Source organism: Rattus norvegicus, chromosome 2 (genome assembly GCF_036323735.1).
Source record: "Rattus norvegicus strain BN/NHsdMcwi chromosome 2, GRCr8, whole genome shotgun sequence".
Taxonomy (NCBI): Eukaryota; Metazoa; Chordata; class Mammalia; order Rodentia; family Muridae; genus Rattus; species Rattus norvegicus.
In genome coordinates, this window is record NC_086020.1 from 218,821,121 (window position 1) to 218,839,539 (window position 18,419).

The 18,419-nt window shown below is 45.3% G+C and overlaps 2 protein-coding genes across 6 annotated transcripts in view; both read right to left on the reverse strand.

Annotated features, from left to right (window-relative positions):
* Alpk1 (alpha-kinase 1) overlaps nt 1-18,419 on the reverse strand; it is a 122,589-nt gene that overhangs the window by 19,696 nt on the left and 84,474 nt on the right. For 3 of the 5 annotated variants that reach the window (XM_039104062.2, XM_039104061.2, XM_017591342.3), the window contains 5 exons: nt 11,886-12,077; nt 5,907-6,105; nt 2,591-2,650; nt 1,282-1,368; nt 96-172 (listed from right to left, as the gene is read on the reverse strand). In XM_039104062.2, coding sequence (XP_038959990.1) covers nt 96-172; nt 1,282-1,368; nt 2,591-2,650; nt 5,907-6,105; nt 11,886-12,077 — 615 coding nt within the window. The remainder of the gene's footprint in view (nt 1-95; nt 173-1,281; nt 1,369-2,590; nt 2,651-5,906; nt 6,106-11,885; nt 12,078-18,419) is intronic. The other 2 variants (XM_063282918.1, XM_227715.10) reach the window with 1 other exon arrangement.
* Ndufb3l2 (NADH:ubiquinone oxidoreductase subunit B3 like 2) lies at nt 17,437-17,931 on the reverse strand. Its single transcript, XM_039104063.2, has one exon. The coding sequence runs from the start codon at nt 17,850-17,852 to the stop codon at nt 17,553-17,555; it is 300 nt and encodes a 99-aa protein (XP_038959991.1). The 5' UTR covers nt 17,853-17,931; the 3' UTR covers nt 17,437-17,552.

Here is an 18,419-nt window from a genome sequence, read left to right on the forward strand (position 1 = left end):
GACAGAACTGATAAATGATGGAGGTGATTATGCTGTAAAAAGACAACTATCCAAAGATAGGTGAGGACAGTGGACACGGCATGAAGACACAACACCTTCTTATCTGGCTGAGGGAGTGACAAATATCCTATGACGGAGGCCCATATCAACTCTGCCGCTTCATACCACATGCCTAAAACACAAAGGGGAACAGGGGTGGACTGTAAGTATCTGTGCCTTCCTGTACAGGTAAGCAAACAATTAATAATCATTTACATTAGTGAATAGCAAGTAAATAAGTAGGATGAACTTAGAAAGCTAATATGTTAGGAAGACTCACTGGATCCTGTCACCAACTGTCACCAAGAAACTGTAAGAGTTATCCTACTTTTGGAAGCTGTCTTAAATAGAGTTACCATTGCTCTGATGAAATGTCACGAATTAAGCAACTCGGCTACACTTCTACATCACAGTCCATCACTGAAGGAAGTCAGGCAGGACAGGAACTCAAGCAGGGCAGAGGCAGGCACTGATGCAGAGGCCATGGAGGGGTCTGCTTACTGGCTCTCTTCTCATGGCTTGCTCAGCCCTTCTTACAGCACCTAGGACTGCCAGCTCATGGGCACCACCACCCAAAATGGGCTGGGCCCTCCCCCATCAATCACTCGTTAAGAAAAGTCCCTGTAGGCTTGCTACAACTTGATCTCATGGTGGCATTTTCTGATGACTCTAGCTTGTGTCTGCTTGACATAACCCTAACCAGCACAGTATATAACACACAAGCGTCCGTGTGCACAATTTACAGTCATTTCCACAAAAAGAATAATATTTGTCATCATTTATTAAACATTTCAAATGCTTTGGCTTACCTTTTAGTCTAATTAGGGTTTTAAACTGCTCAAAAAATTTGCGAAAATTCCAAGGAATGGATGACTAACGCAAGTCAGTGAATAGCCACAATTCGCAAGTGTGAATTTCATTAACAAAACAGAAAACATATTTGCTTTTATAAATCTTTACAATTATAGGATTTTTTTAAAACATGAGGTCGCACTATGCTGCCTCCTGGCTGAAGCTCTTCTCTCTCCTCAGTCTACACAGTAAGCTATATAAGTGTGCACAGACATGCTCAGCTCAGCTCAGCTCCTGGTGTCCTAATGTCATTTTCTTCTCAAGAGGACTACTAAGGTAATGGGGATGTGACGGCTTTAGCCAGATATAAGAAGAAAACTCCATAGTATATTCTTGTAGCTGACTTCTGCCATAAGCCCTGAGAGGGACGGTATTGACGTCAGTCAGTACCTAGCTTCTGCAGAATTTGCCCTCTGATCTGTATGCACACCGACTGTACCAGGACCTTGTCACTCTCATTCCTATAGAGCCAGGTACCTGCAATGAAAGGAACACATTGGCTGTGGTCAGTAAGGAAATGGCCTAGTAAGATAAACCTATTTTCAGAGATGTCTTCATTGACACACATGACTTAGATTTGAGAGACAACTCCACTCCCCATGACTCCACGGGAGTCAGTTTTCACATGGTCTGTGGCTGGCTCATCAACAGTTCTCCATCCCTAGGGCCCTCATCTGTGTCTCCTGCTTCAAGCACCTCATTCCTACCTGGGATTCTCTTCTCTGGCTTTTTAAGAGTTCCACATCTTAGGTCCCAGATGCAATGCAATTTGTCTCAAAGGCACTCCAAGTCCCTAACCCCAGGTTACCTTACCCACAGTGTGACCCCACCACCTGTGTCTGTCTCGAAGACTGCAAAGCCAGTTCCAACGACACAGCATTAGTCTGGATACTGAAGGTGATGACTCCACACAGACCAAAAATTCATTACCCATGTAGTGAGACTCAGCGGGGAGAGCCGGGCTGACCCTCAGGCTGGCCATTGGCTGGGTAAAGGGAGTAGAGAGTGGCTATTTTTTTTATGGTAGTCATTGTGTGAGGTGGATAAAGTTCTAAGACGTTGGGTTGCAGCCTGTGGACAAGTAGGTTAGGTTTTCAATTTTTGTTAATACACAGATTAAGTCTGCACCATAGGGAGTTTCTTATGACATTTCCCCACACTTAGATACTGTACTGTGTGCGCCATTATTCATTTTGTTCTGGTTTGTCAGCTGGCCCAGTGGGTGGCAAATAGATGGTGAGTGTCAGTGGCCACCCTGCACAGTTCTCTTCCTAGTTCCTGTGAGTGTATAGGGTGTGTATATGTAGCATGTGGGATATGTGTTGTTGTGTGGTACGTGTGTGTATGTGTGTGTGTGTGTGTGTGTGTGTGTGTGTGTATGTGTGGGGGAACTGTGTAGGGAATGTGTGTGTGCATGTACCTGGGGTGTGTGTTGCATGGGGGAGTTGTGTAGGGTCTGTGATTGTGTGAGTATATGGCTTTGTCTGGTGTGTGTAAAGTGTAGAAGACAGAATACGCAGACACTGTGGCTTAGAGCTGGGGGTCACAAATAAAAGCATGTGTCTTCCTCTTGGAGCTGTCCACAAATTTCAAGAACCAAGAGTCAATGTATCTGAGCCCATTGAACTCAAAGTTCACTTAAAGCCGTGTTCAACTGTTTTTTTGGAAAACATGCGGACTTAGAACATGAAATGCTTACCAGTTGCACCGCTGTTGCATATCAGGCTGCTCAGGATGTACTCTGCCTTCAACAGTTTCCCTGAGAAGAAGCAAGCACACAGCACAGCATTGGTTTCAAACTTACAGATACTTAATAACAGTTTCTGCTCTAGGATTGACACGCTGTTACAGGGACCCTGCTTTCTCTTGGAAATACTCAGATTTAACATTTAAATCAATAGTTACATCGTACATAAAACTGAGAAAGAAAAACATGTTTCTAGGATTGGCAAACTGGGAAGTTATATAGTGTCTGAAGAGGTGATCACACACACACACACACACACACACACACACGCGCGCACACATGCACGCATGCACGCACGCACTCTTTATCAGTACAAGGATGCGGAATGGAGGCAAACCTTGGTCAAAGGTACCATGTCTTCTCTCTGTGAAAGCTGTACTACAAAAGATTAGAGATGCCCAAGAACAGCACAGTTTACATATGATATCCCTCCCTAATCCTTCAGATTTGGAGTTATCTTTATTTTACTTTTTCCAAATGGTTTGGTTTGATTGCTCCCACATGGTTTCCGTAAGCAGGAAACCCAACAGCTTGTTCATTAGTCATCCCTCTTCCAGCTAACTTGAAGCCACACACAGCCTGGACCCTCGTCCGGCTTTGTGCTCACGCTTGAGTTCCCTCTTGTCCCTCTGTCTTGCTCTGTCACAGTTGCTTCCCTGTGGCGCCTGTGATCTCTAAGCCTCGCTTTCACATCTCGGTCATCAGACTCATAACTATTTGGGGCCTGGAAAGTCATGATTCCAAATGTCCCCAAGACTTGCCCTTCCCCCTTCTCTTTCTCTTACTCGTCCTTTGACTGTCATAGGGCTGAGGTGATGGTTTGGTGGTTAAAACAGTGGCCCTTAACTTTCCTAATGCTGCGGCTCATGTAGTCCCTTATCTTTGAGGAACTTAAATCTATGTATTCTGACTCTGCCGCCATTTCCAAGTCTAAAATTAGGCCAGGAATTGCATACATCAGATGCTATGCAAACTGTAAGACAGGTTTGCCATTGATGGCTCTCTACATAGAATGTAAATGAAGATGAAATCTTCAGCCTCCAATAAAACTGTATTTATGGCATAATAATAATTACAGTTCCTCATGTTGTGGTGACTCCAACCCTAAAATCCCAACCATAAAATCATTCCCATGGATGCTTTTGTTATGAATATAATGTCAATATCTGTATTTTCTGATGGTTGTGGGTGACCCGCAGGCTGAAAAACACTGGGTGAAAAGCATTTGCTGCTCTTGCAACTTCTTCACAGTGACTGGGAGAGCCACCATGGCTCCTTTCACAGCCTGTGCAAAGTCTTAGGAATCTCACCTCTCTGCATCTGTTTTTTGTTTGTTTGTTTGTTTGTTTGTTGTTTTTTTAAATCTGTGTGACTCAGTCCAGCCTTTGCACAGGGATTCAAACCACAACCCTTTCTTTAGAACTATGTTCCACACCAACTCCTTTGGATGGGTGTTGTGAGACACAGTCTAAGGCTCTAACCCTGCACACCCACTATATCACAGGCACTTAAAAACCTTTACTCCACAGACTTTACATGCCTATAACAGGGGAAGGTTCTGCACTGGCTCAGACCTCCATCTTTCCGGAAAGTCTGTGACTTTCTTTGCCACTGTGGTTGAAATGCTTGCTTCCTGATTCAGAGTTAGCTGAGCAGCAGGCCCAGGGAGGTTTTTGCTTGTCTCCCTGACAGCCACTGTTTTGATATCTAGAATGCATTTTTGAAATGTGTACACGCGTGTGGGGGGGGCAGGGGGGGTCTGGATGTAACATATGGAAAGAATGCAAATTTGAAAAATAAGAAAAAATAATAAAAATGTAAACACAAAAAAGACAAAGCTGTGGACACACCGGCCTATCATTTGACCTCTGTTTTCATACCACATCACAGCTAATCTGTGTACACAAAATACGGACCATGGCTCTCTTGCGAGGGCAACTTGATGGGAACTCTGCTGTTGCTTGTCACCAGCCTGTCCCCCACAGCAAGCTCTTCACATGCCATTGTCCTTGGGTGCCACCAAAATCATGCTTATTGTTAGGCTTCCCTCATGCACCAAACACCATTTCTGCCTTAGGGACATCTGAAAGTACCTATGTTCAGCTTTCTAGAGAGTTACTCTGGGGAAGTCAAGAGTAAGACACAAGCACATTTCCATTGAGTTAGAACTTGCCAGAGCGGACTTGAGCTTTTGTGGTGCTTGGACAGACTCAGGGCTTTGCCTATACCAGGCAGGTGGCTCTACCCTGAGCTGTACCTGGGCTTTTGAAAGGACATTCTCCACAGGCCCACCACTGAGGTGCTATCTTATCTCTGTCACTTCTGCAACAGACCCTTGCTCCATTTACTTACTGCATAACTAAATATAGTAGAGTTACTGCAGCTCCCTTTCAAAAGAAATGAAGTAAAAACTTTAGCCTCTTGCAGACCACAGTACTAAAATAAGAGAAATAGCTGGAAAAAAAAAGATGGGGGTTGGTGGGAGGGTGGGGGATAGGGGTTAGGTGGGGGATGGGGATTGGTGGGAGGGTGGGGGATGGGGGTTGGTGGGAGGGTGGGGGCTGGTCATTTCTGAGAGGGGTGATTCGACACCCCACCCCCGTTTTCATACTTTCACTCCAGTGTTTCCAAATTTACAGATTATAAGTAATTCAAATAATTCCAGACCTGTGTAGGAGCGGGCTGTGCTGTCCTGCACCCAGCCCCCACTCTACCCATACTCCCCTTCTATACGTCTTAAGTTGGCCTGTCAGCCTCAGTTTTCATTTCATTCAAAGTGACAGGGGGAAAAAAGATACTTTCAACCCTAATCAGGTACTGTACCGGTGTTCTCAATGATGAAAACCCCTCAAATTGCTTCAGTGGGCTGTCAGCTCCATTGTTGGCTTAGTCAAGTGGCCCTACAGAAAGGAGACAGGAGCGCTAAGAGAAAGGAGTCGATTTCTAATCTGCTTTTTAAAGGCTCTTGGTCAGAAGTATAGCAATTCAGATGCCCCTGTTTGAAAGCAGCGGGACAGATTTGTTAGCAGACAAAGGCTCCAATTAGTATTTTCCACACCCTTTCACAATTTTCTCTACTGCTTTTGGCTCTGAAACCCTTTACGCCAGGCCTTTGTGCCTGCCGAGAGGCGGGTGCAGGGGCAGCACGGGCTGGGGCGGCAGAGGTGGCACCCGCCGGTGCCCGCGGGCGCCCGTGGGCGCCTGTAGAGGTCAAGTAGCCGGGAGCAAGCGGGCTGTGGACCAGCCGGCGCCAAGCGATGGAGCCCACCTGAGTTGACAGAGACCCGGGCTTGGCGGATGACCACCTGCGGGGCGATGGGCGTCGCGGGCTGCAGCTTGTGCAAGCCTTTGGCGACCTGCAGGAGTTTTCCCGAGACGTCGAGTCCGTACAGGAACCGGTCCATCAAGAAGACAATAGCGGCGGCGGCAGCGCAGTCCTGGACAAGGATGGAGGCTCGCAAGGCCGCCTGCAGAAGCAGCAACAGGACATAATGAACCAGAGAACACCGCAGGCGCCCCAAAGAAGGCCGCCCTGCACCAAGCCTAGTCATCTAGGTACTTTTCATTAAAACAACAACCAAGCCTGTAGCTAGGAGAAGTGTACTTTAGTAAGCGCTAAAATCCTGAGAAGGAAACAATAATCAGGGGAAAGTTCAATTCGCTTGATAAGATAATAGTGTTCATAGGATTTTCCTCCTATGTCTAAAACCATACTAGCGGGAAGTGCGGATTTCTTTTTAAATTAAAACAATACAGAAGTGGGGCATAGACTTAAAGTATATCCTTGCCCAATTTCTTACCAGATTTATTTCTGCTCTCCCCTCTGACTCCTCTCACTTCCCTTCTCCCTGGCGATTTAGGTAAGATCCCGACTGAGCAAGTGTGTGCCCCTTTTATGCATACATAGACATGAATTGATTCTCTGTCTTGCCTGGCCTCTTTCCCTCTCTGTCTCTCATTAATGAGATCACTCATACCAGACATACCGTTTCTGGCCTAAGAAGTTTTAGGTATCATTATATCAGTGAGAGATTTTCACATCCAGTTCATAACACATACCTCTATTTATTGGATATGCACATACATGTGCATGTGCGCATACACACACACACACACACACTGTCTCTCTCTCACAGGGGGGGGGAGAGGGAGAGAGAGGGGGAAGAGGGAGAGAGTGAGGGAGGGAGAGGAGAATTTTATATATGCATATAATGTGTTTTGATCGAATCCACCCCCTCGCCCTCCTCCAATTTCTCTCCCTTCCCACTCTTCCTTCCCCAGCTCTTCTTTTTAAGCCGCTGAGTTGACTTAGTGCGCGTGGGTCAGGACGATCCACGGAGCATGGCCAGGGAGCATGGACCACATCCCTGAAGAAAAGTCTCTGTCCCCCAACAGCCACCCACTGCCAATATCTCCTCAGCTAGGGATGGACCTGCATGATCCACCTCCTCGTCCATGCTGGGATTACGGCTGGCCTGGTCACGTGCAGGCGCTGTGTATGTAACCACAGCTGCTGTGAGGTCATATGTGCCACAGCATTGCGGTGTCCAGCGAATACTATTTCACTGCAGATGTCCACTGCCTCTGGCTCTCACAATCCTTCCGAGATGATCCCCGAGCTTGGTGGTAGCTGCCCCATGTTTAGAGCCGAGCACGTTGACCTGGCGTTCATGTCAACTGACCTTTAAGGCAGAGAGAAGCCTTCCTGATGAGGACGGACTGATCCTGCACTGATTGGTCTGTGGCAGGGGCTGGTACAACAGAAAGGCAGGCTGGGCAGACTATACACATGTATTTGACAGAAGCTGGCTTGAATTCCTGATCCTCCCTCCCACTTCAGCCTCCCAAGGGTTCCGATTACTGATTTGTGCCACCACACCCACCCTTATTACATATATTTTAATTAAGAAACAGCATATTAGTTCAAAATTTAAATTTGATTTTCATTATTACCCTCTTGATATAAATCACATATACATGTTTATAAACAAAGGGGGGAAACAATTATGCCTTGGAAGTGGACCATGAGAGAGAAGTGACGATAAAGGCTGGGCCCAGCTGCCAGTGTGCTTCCTTAGCACACAGGAAGCCCTGGGTTTGAGTCTCAGCACTGCATGCACCGGACTGCTAGCCTACGTTCAGCGCCATCTTTGGCTACATGCTAAGTTAGAGGTCAACATGGGCTAGCGACTCTCTTTAAAAAAAAAAAAAGACATAAAAATGAAAAGGTGAATTTCCGTGGAAAACACTGTCATCTGCTAGGGCAGTGTTTCTTAACCTGTGAGTTACGACCCCTTTGGGGGTGAGGGGGAGTCAAACAACTCTTTTATAGGTGTCAGCTAAGATCATCATAAAACACAGTTTCATTATGATTCATAACAGTAGCAAAATTAGCTATGAAGCAGCAATGAGGATAAGTTTACGGTTGTGGACGTCACCACAACCTGTACTGTAGTCAAGGGTCGCAGCATTAGAAGGACTGAGAACCGCCATGTCAGTGTTAAGTGAGGGCATCACCAAGCAGTTTCTGCGTGTTCTGACCCGAATCCGCTTGCGTCTTTTCGAGGCAATTTTGCTCCCAGATGAAGCCTGGAAAGCATTGGAAGTGATTTCTGACCTCGACGAGCTGCACACTGGCACTGCTTTCTTCACAGCAGCACTTAGCCCTTGATAGACTAAGCTAGGCTCTGGGCACAGCACTGAGTACACTCTGTGAATAATCTGTGTAGTTACCACAGCAATCCCCCGCCCCCAGGCAGACTCCATTATCAAAGCCCAAAGAAGTTACCTTTACAAGAGTTGGGCCAGGGAGCTGAGCTTGAGTGAATACAAGAGAGTCAGGTCCAGATCACCCCAGCTCCTACCTCTTAGCCTGAAGAAAGCTAGGAGTCTGACAGATGTCAATGACCTGATAATCACGCTTGTCGGCACCAGAGGTGTAGTCTGGTTTGCTGTGGTTGCTGATTTAAGCAGGATGCAACTCAACGCATTCAACCCACACTCAGAGGGTTGGGCATCTCTCGGAGAATCTTAGTAACAGTTATAGATGGCAGCGAGAAAAAGGACCAACTCTTTGGCCAAGCTCACCCTCTCTCATCAGGAAGTCTAGGTAACAAACGCAGAGTGTTCAGTGGGACATGAGCTAAGACACTTACCTGTAATGAAAACCTGGGGAACCGAGGCCTGTGCTAGTCACATGGTGCCTACACGTTAGCTATAAAGAAAAGGTGTGGGAAAGCACAAGGTGGAGAACAAACCTTCACCCATGGGAGCAGAGACCCACGCTCCTGCTTGGTTGGGATGTAAGTGAGAAATGTTGTCACCTAGCAGTGGTGACAGGATTTTAATTAAGGTTTTAAAGAACATAAAAATAAATAACAGAATGATTTTTGTTCCTCCTGGCCCAAGCTTGTAGATGAGTAAACTCCTCTACTCTTTCTGTCCATCCTTAAGTCCCTTTAATTAGATTTAGGACATACCAGGGCTGAGAGATGGCCTAGCGGTGAAGAGCATTGCTGATCTTGCAGAGGACTCTGGTTCCCACACCATGTTAGGTAGCTCATAAAAGCCTGTAACTACAGTTGGAGAGCCAATGCCTGCACACACACACACACACACACACACACACACACACACACACACACACCATGTATGCACAAAATAAAAATAAGTCTTTACATTTAGACTATTTCAGAATTTTTCTCTTGTCAACAGTAAGGAAAGACGCATCCTCATTGAAAATGCTCCCTACTCATTAAACCTTCCCAGCAACAGTTCTGCAGAGTTTCAACACCGTGCTGTAGTCTGCATGTTGAAACTTTCTCCTGACCCCAAAGCTTATGTGGGAAAGGTCTGCTTCCCAGATAAGGTACTGGAAAGTGCTAGAACACTTTTTGGAGGTAGGTCTCAGTGGGAGGTCCTCCTGGTTTGGGAGGTGTGTCCTCAAGGAAGATGATGGGACCCACCCTCACCTTTCTTTTTCTTCTGGCCATGAGTGGAGCAGTTGTTTCCATAGTCACTGCTGGTGAGCATGCCCACTAGGGACCCCTGAGCAGTAGATCTGAAGGACTGTGGATCAGAACTTTCAAAACAGTGGAGCAAAACAACCCTGATCTATTTGTGAGTTATTTTTCTCTTATTTCCTGGGAGCAAGCAATGGAAAACTGACTAAAGAATAACTCTAAGTGCAGTAGGCCCAAACTTTCACTTCTGGTCTATGCTGGGTTTTAGCTATGGTATTTATTTACATGGCTTGATTTCTGACTTAAGTTTTGGTTTCCATCTATAGATCTATATGGCACTGCATAGAGAATAACATTTAAGCATGGAACATGTCTTCTGTGTGTGTGTATCAGCATTCACAGATCAAGTAGTGCTTACTAATGACAGTACAACTACTCTACTCTTTCACAGCGATGGTTTCTTGGCTCATGAACCATCCTTTATAAAGTATGGAAATGATACCCTGTAGTTAAATTCATCTTGCTGTCCTAGGTCTTCATTGTTCTTACTGTGAAGGAGATATCAATCCTTAGTAGAGAAAATCCCTACCTTTCTCTCTCCTCCTCCTCTTGTTTATTAGCTTACAAACATCTCTCCTTGGAGTTTCCTTTCCTGTTACTGTAGGTCAATGACCATTGCATTTCTGGCTTCTAGTTCTTTATTTTGCTGCATGGGAGGCAGAGTGACTCTGACTGGAACACTTAGTAAGAATAACTGAGGGTCTTTGCTTGTTCTCCTTTTCTATTTGGAACAAGCTGTTTAAAGAAACGGATCCTTTTCTCTCTTCAAGTCTTATCTGGCAGCCGCCCTCTAAGGGATGTTCTGTTTGGCCAGGCCATTTCTGTGACTATGGAAGGGTATTCGATCGTTCAGGCCATAGGGTAGATCTCTTGTACTCTAATAACGAAGCTTTATTATCCAACCTGGTCTTTGTCAGGATTGAAGGTAACAATCTCTTAGACTGGGGAGATGGCTCACCTACTAAGAGGCCTTGCTGTGCAAGCAGGAGCATCTAAGTCTGGATCCCAGCATCCCATAAAAGCCAAATGTGGCTGTGTTCACCTGTAACCCCAGCACAGAAGGGGAAGAGGGGACAGAGACAGGTAGATTCTGGGGGCTCAGTGATTAGCTGGCCTGACTGAACGGCTGTCTTTAGGTTTAATAAGAGACTCTGTCCTCAACAGAATAAGATCGAATACACACACACTATATATACATATAAATCACACACGCACACACACACACAGAGAGAGCAATATTTAATATGTGGTTGGCCACACTATTGTGTAATTTTCCATTTTTTCAGAATCCAGAAGAGGAAGAGGGATTACTTATTGGCTCTTCTCAAAGATCATGGCAGTAATACTACCTTCCTTTGAAAAGTCACCATAGTCCGTGTCCCTGTCTTTGAAGCAACCATGTGTTTTGCTACTTGAGATCGTTCTCCACCCCTGATCCCACCAGACTGCAGTAAACCTGAGAGTAGTCATGTGACACATGGCTTTGACCACAGGAAAATGAACCTCTTAATGTCAAACTAAGAAATGTTAGAGAGACATTGCCTGTTACTGCAGGATGGAAAGAAGTACATATTTCAGTGTGCGAGTGTGTGTGTGTGTGTGTGTGTGTGTGTGTGTATGTATGTATGTACCACACACATGCAGGTGCCCACTGAAGCCAGAAGAGGTCGTCAGATCTCTTGGAACTGGAGCTACATCTGTGAGTGATGTGGGTGCTGGCGACCGAACCCAGGATCTCTCAATGGCTGATCCATCGCTACAGCTCCTCACCTCCCTGAGTGCAACCTTGAAGCTACATTTCTCCTTTACCAGCCCATCTTCATTTCAGGATCACGTACACTCTATTGTAAGTCTACTTGATTGAGCCATGTTCCTTCCAACCACAACAGCAAGCAGATATAAAATATTGTTATTGAGCTTTTTATTTCTCAAGAAACATCACTCCGAGAAGCAAATGTCACAGCGAGTTCCGTTAACTCAATGCCCTAAAGCATAGGTTCAAAAGTTAGAAAAGCAAGTTGACAGTTTTGCACATGCTCAGGTCTGCCTGATAAGGCCAGGGTCTGGTGAGAGCCCTTCCTGTGGGCACCATGTAAATACCGTCCCCTGGTTGGCAGCATGAGCTACCATCTACAGGTCGAGGGGGCTGAACTTTCTCTTACTGTGGGCCTCTCATAGTTTGCTCAGAACCACTCCCTCCTGTCAGCGTGCACATTTCCCTGTACCTTAGAGATGATGTTCTCTGACATAGCACTCCAGCACATGTTCTGCCCCTTCTCTTTGAAGTCCATTTGCTTCAGGCAGTTGAAGTAGTCCCCCAAAACCCATGTTTTAGGGGCAGGCCACTTTCCAGATGTGGTCCCTGCTCTTTCTTCACCAGTCATAGTGGGTCTCATCTTAGTGGCAACATTTATTTTCTGAAAAAAAATCCAAAGTTCCCATTCTCACCGGAACTCTTCAGTGGCCTTAGAATTGATACCAAAAAGGGAGATGAGAGGTTAAGTGTATATTTTATTAAGTTACAAATCCAGTGCAAGGGAGCCAAACAGGAGCCCGTCTCAGTTTCAACCTCTCTCAACACTTACTCTCACAATTTTAAAGTGCAGTTATGCTAAAGACACTTTTTTTTTAATCTTGAGAATTTGAGAGAACGCATTTCACATCTCTTCCATTGCTGAAAAGCACCCTTCTGCCCCGTTTCTAAGAATTACATTGGCTTAGGTATCTATAGTAGAGTCATACAGCATCGGTCTATTTGTGAGCTATTCAGTGTGATTCCTTCAAGTTTCTACCTCGGATAGGACAAATTCCCTCCCCTGTCACAGGTAAGCAGTGTGTTACATATGTATGCACATCATACATATCTAGGCTAATTCCTGCTATGGTGCCTGGCGATGTCATCAGCACAGTATCTTTGTGTGATATGCATCATCTGTGCATGTTTACACAGGTTTTTCATATGTATACGTTTATGTGTGTATAGGTGTGCAGAGTGTGAGAGGGTCAAAGGTCAGCACCCTTGATCAGTTATTTTCCTCCTTGTTCTTAATGGTTTTTGTTTGTTTGTTTGTTTGTTTGTTTTTGAGGCAGGATCTCTCACTGAATTTGGAGCTCAATGGCTGGTTAGATGCATTGGCCACTAAGTCTCAGGGATCCTGTTCCTTCCTGCAGACTTCCTCCCTAGTTCTGAGAGGCACACACTTCTATGACTGGCGTTTTACATGGGTGCTAGGAATCAAAGCTCAAGTCTTCTTTAGGTCTCAAGCATCTCGTCTTTCTGTAAGTCTTGTCCCTTCACAGAGCATGGGACCACGTGTTCTGGAAGGTCTGGCTTTAGAGACCAGACGAAGTTAGAGTCTGGATGTTTAGCTAGCTTCAAGAGAGTTAAGCTGCTTCACAGAGCAAAACTCAAGAAACCTGTAAAACACCCACCATCCGATCAGGTAAAACTGACACAATTAACAGGAAGTGAAAGTTCCCAGTTGCAAAAGAAGCATGGTCTATACAATCTACAGAAAGTAATTCCCAAAGCACAGACTGCTCTCATAGCTTTATTTGATAATGTTCCAGGGCATGGAGAAAATATTAGGTATGCAAATGCAAGATGTAAAAATATCATTTAAATCAAAGTTAAAAAAAATATAATTTCTGAGATGAAGCCACAGCTCTCTGTGGCTCATTGGTTTGTCGTGGTGTTGAGAATGAAACTTAGGGTCTCATGCACACAAGGTGAGCCCTGTGCCAACAGTTGTCTCTCCTTGCCTTTGTATCCTAGCTCCTCATGGGTTGCCCTGGCAAATGGCGGCGTAACCTCTCCAATCCGATCTCATCTTGGATCGTTACTATTTGCAGTGTTGTTTCAGAACTAAAGAAAACTCTCCTTCGAGGGTTCAGCATGGTGTGGCTGCTTAATAAATGAGGTGACAGACACCACGAGGGAAAACCAACCAACCAACGAAGTCTGTCACTCAGTCCCCCTCTCTTGTGTGACAAAATATAAACCCATGGAAAAGGCTCCCCCAGCCCCCAACCCTGGTGTAGGCTGCAGTGGAATTTTCAATACTTAAACAGAAATGACCGTTGAATCTATAAGTGTTCTCTAGAAACATGGTAAAACGTCACATGTCTTTTTCATCTTTTTCATCCCTTCACCGACCCTGAGAACTAACCTCTCTGAGACTGGGAAAAAAAAAAGGAAGCCGCCCCATTTTCATGCAGCAAGCGGGAAGCTAGCTCTTCCAAGGGAACCTTCCAGCGCTCTAGTGCGCGTGCGCGTTCCTTTTTTTTTTTTTTTTTGCTGTCACTAACCCGGAGACCCCTCCCCCAGCACCTGTAGGCGCATTCTGCAGCCCGCACGAACGCGTCATATATTTGAGCAGGGAACATTGCCTAATCTATTTTCTCCCCTTCTACTCTTAATAGATCGGAGCACAAAAGCCCGAGAGAGGGTGACCTGCCAGACAAAAGGGCCTTTGAGTTTCTTGGAGAAGGAGACTTGGAGGAGGATGGAAGGAATCCAAGTGGCCCTATTATTTCCACTTGCACTAATTAGACATTTTTCTGTCAGCTATTGAGCACTGCTGAGAGGCCAAACTCACTGAATTCATTTCTAAAGTGTTTACAGAAGTTTGCATCTGTTTGTGTCTCTTCAGGAGGAAAATAAGCACTTCAATAGCATTGTGCAAAATCCAAACGAAGCATCCTATTCTGGAGGCCCTGGCGTCCCTGCAGCTGCATAATTTAGCTCCCTTCAGGGCCGAACCTCTCGCATCTCTATCCAAAACCTATGATGCGAAGTACAAGGACATCAAGTCAGGAGACTCTCCTCTTCCCTTTCTTTCTCTCAGCCACTCTCCTTTGAAGTGGCAGCGTGCTGCGTCCTACGTGCAGATTTGGGTGATGTGGTTCTTGCAGCTCCACTCTCTGTGTCTCCCCGCTCTTCGAGAAATTAATACCCACTTTCATTTGCTGCCAAGTGAGGGGACAGTACATTCCTCAGCAGCGAGGCAGAATACATCAGCGTTCTGGGAATCTCTCCCCACCCTGGAGGGAGGAGGGTGTGTGTGGGGATATTCTCTGACAGGAGAAGGGAGAATGAAAGAGGTCAGAGTATGTGGTAGGGAAGGGACACTAAGGAATCTCCCTGCGTGGCAAAATGTGCCTGGGCTGTACACAATTAGATTAAAATGAAAGGAACCCCCTGCCCTCCCCACCCCCCAAAAGTGAAAGCACACACACACACACACACACACACACACACACACACACACACACACACACACTACCCATGGTTTACAACACAATAGTGCTTTTGAAATGGATATTGGTTCACACATATGAATCTTTGTCGTCATGATGGTGGTGGTGGTGGTGGTGGTGGTAGTTTGGGTTTTTAGACCCATGACTGACTTGTCGTCTCTGAGGACTCAAAATTATGATCATATACCATAGGAACAGAATTTCTGTGTTGCTGTGACTCTAGCAATCTTATGCTCAGAAACAAATGAATCCTACCCCTTTATCTTTCCTCAGGGGCTGTCTTCATGGGAAGGCAGAACAGACAGCAACTGTATTCTTCTTGCTGAGTGACCATGTTTAAATAAGGTACTTAGAGACTGTGAAGAGAATTTACTAGATTCCTAAGGGGACAGGCACACACTTGCCCACACAAAGACACACGTGCCGACAGCCCACAAACAGAGTTGTGTTTCCACATCTGTTTGTGGGGATGAGAAATACGGGACTCTAATTGAGTTTCAGGCACAAAGGGAACTTCATGGCTAGGAAGTCGAGTCAGGTGGCTAAGGAATTAAACTTCCACAATGAGATTTCGATACACAGAAGATTGGAAAAATGCTAACGAGCCCTGTCTTTTAGAGCAGCCCCTCCTGGTTCTGAGCCTCAAGTTTGGGTCCCAGCTACAAGTTCAAAGCCATGACGTGTTCACAGCAATGACAATGGCAGCTGTTCTCAAGGGGCTGGGCAAGGGGGTCTCTGTGCCATCTGGCTGGAGCAGTGTGAAGGGAAATTATTGTGGTATGACCATTTGGAGGATGGAGAAAAAAAGGAAGGAGGAGATGTAAGTGGGGAGGGGCAGGTTCTGAGGCAAGGACTTGGCAAAATAAACAAATGAAAAGTGACGGTGGCCAGCGTGGGTGCGCAACAAGGCAGGCAACAGTAAGAGATAAGCATAGAACCCACCGAAGTCGACTCCGGAAGGTCAAGTGAAGACCAAATCTGGCATGCTCCACATTGGTTCACCTACTAAATGGGGGACAAAAGAAAAACAGATGCATCTTAAGGCTTAGGCCCAGGCCCTGTCAAGTCACGAACTCTCCATTTTACCAATGGAAGATGCAGATTCACGGGAAACAGTTGTGAGACCTGCATCTCGGGACCTAAGAGAGCACATTGGTTTGCCCCCATTCCCTCCACTTCCTCTGCTCAGATCTGCAGTAGATGGTTTTGGTGGACCATGAAAGGGAAAAACAAAGTATCAAAATAGGCAACCGTGTTACTACTACCTGTGTCTTCTGGGAACTGCTGAGCCATCTGCTTGTTTGACTCTGGACTCTAGGCGTCTTGAATCCAGATATAAATTTTGGCCAGTTCAACAACCACGCTAGTGATTATCCAGCACACTTGCCCCATAACCTCTTTGTCTTTGATGGTCTTGTTTCATGTCAACTTGGCACTCTACACTAAGTCCTCACTATCAAAAAGGCCTTTGCCATTCAATGCCTTGATTTTGGGTCCTTAGAGCCTTTACTCTTTATATAGTACCCAGTGTGTAGTCATAGTAACAGGAAATGTAAAAAAGCAAACTTGCCATTTTGACAGCAGGTGCCTAAGAGAAGGTGCCTCCTGGCCTGTTTCTCTCATCCTTCCAGTGGTGCCAAATTCAAGAGTCATCCCATCTCCTTCTCTTTCCTTCCTCACTTCCAAACTTTCTTTATCCTACAGCTCTCACCTTCAACACTCTATTAAACGCATTCTCTTAAGGTTGCCAATAAAGTCCAAGTCCAAAGGATGCCCACTGATCGTTATTTTGTTCACGCTCCTAGAGTTGGGTGTGTGTGCACACACACTCACAAATAAATGTAAAAAAAATAGTTTAAATCTATAAATGTGAATGAGTTGTTCCTAATGTAACACCTCTTGCTGTTTCACTAACCTAGTTCCTCTGACTCCCATTATTTCTTCCTCTTCTCTGGCCTCCTTGCTTTGGTTCTCTCTGGGACGAGCCATGTGTGAGCTTCGTGAGTTTGCACTGGCTGCTCCCCATCTGCACAGCTGCTGCTCTGGTTGTGAGCCCAGCTCCCAACTCAAGCCTCAACTCCAGTCACTCTAGAAAGGTTTCCCTAACGCTCCTCTGAAAAACATCCACAACACTCGCTGTCCCACGACTCTGCTGTTTTGACCTTCGCAGCCCAGGCTGCTCTCCAATATTCAGTGATATATCATTAGTAATATCAATTATTACTATTACCAATTTCGAGTGATATTATTTACAGCACTTTTCTCTTTCCTATCTTCCCACAGGAAGCTCCTAACTCTCATGCAATGTAACACCAGGCACTTCTGTTGTTCATGGCTGTATTGTCAGTCGTTGAGGAGAAGTCGTAAGTGCGGAAGGTGACTTGGCTCATAGCTCTCGATGCTTTGCTGATTGGTTATTTTCATGTAAGTATAGGTGGCTTGCCAGGGATACCTTAGTTTTTACATCACAATTTCTTTTTTTTTCTTTTTAATTTTATTTAATAGTTACAAAAAACCCACAGTTTTTCTTGCTTTATTAAACCATACAATATTCTTTCAAGGACAGACACACAGCCAAGGATGCTATGGTGAGAGAAATCTTATTTTCATGGAAGACGTCACAGGTGCTCTCTTCAGTGATGCTTCTTAACCTCATGGGAAGTCAGGAAATACTCGGCCCCTAAAGCTACCACAAACGCAGCAAACCCCCATTTGAATCCTTTTAACATTACGCTCGTGAAGGTGATATTGTCTGCAAAGCCGCCCATGTATCTCCAAGCCTCATTGCGAGCCCATGGATCCCTCAGCCCTCGTGCAGCAAGCTTCTTCTGCATTGCTTCTAATGGCGTCCCTTCAATTCTCCACTGTCTGTAATCTGGAAGTTCCATTTTACCATGACCATGTCCGTGTTCGTGACCATGTCCAGCAGCCATGTCTGACAGCAATGTGACCTCCCAGGACACTCAATATTCAACCTCCACAATTTCTTTTTTAGATGAGATGAAAATAAAAAAAAATATTGGTAGACCAAAAATGTGGGGATGAAACTGAAAATTAATGAACAAAACATAATTAAGGAAAACAGAATGTATTTGTTTTTTCGAGGTAGACAACTACCTTTCGAGGGCTAGGGATATGGGTTCAGGGTGAGAGAATGTGTCTAGCATGTGTGAAACCTGCACACAGTAAACCAGCACACAATAAAAAGGAAAATAAGTAAATAAAAAAGTCAGGGACACAGCCTGGCCTGGTTTCCATTCTAGTTTTTGTCAGAAAAAAAAGGAAGCTAACCCCCAAAGTCCTGGCTTTTATCATTGGTTAGGAAGTCCCAAAAATGTTTATTTATTATGTCAATGCGGAGCTCCTGCATTAGGGTTTCTAACTCTGAGTATTCCTCCTGATCCTCAGGGAATTTCTACTCAGAGATCTTGTCACTGGAAATAGCTATATAGAAAGTAAAATCAAAGGTCCGTATCAGTTAACAAAAATGCTTCGCCAAG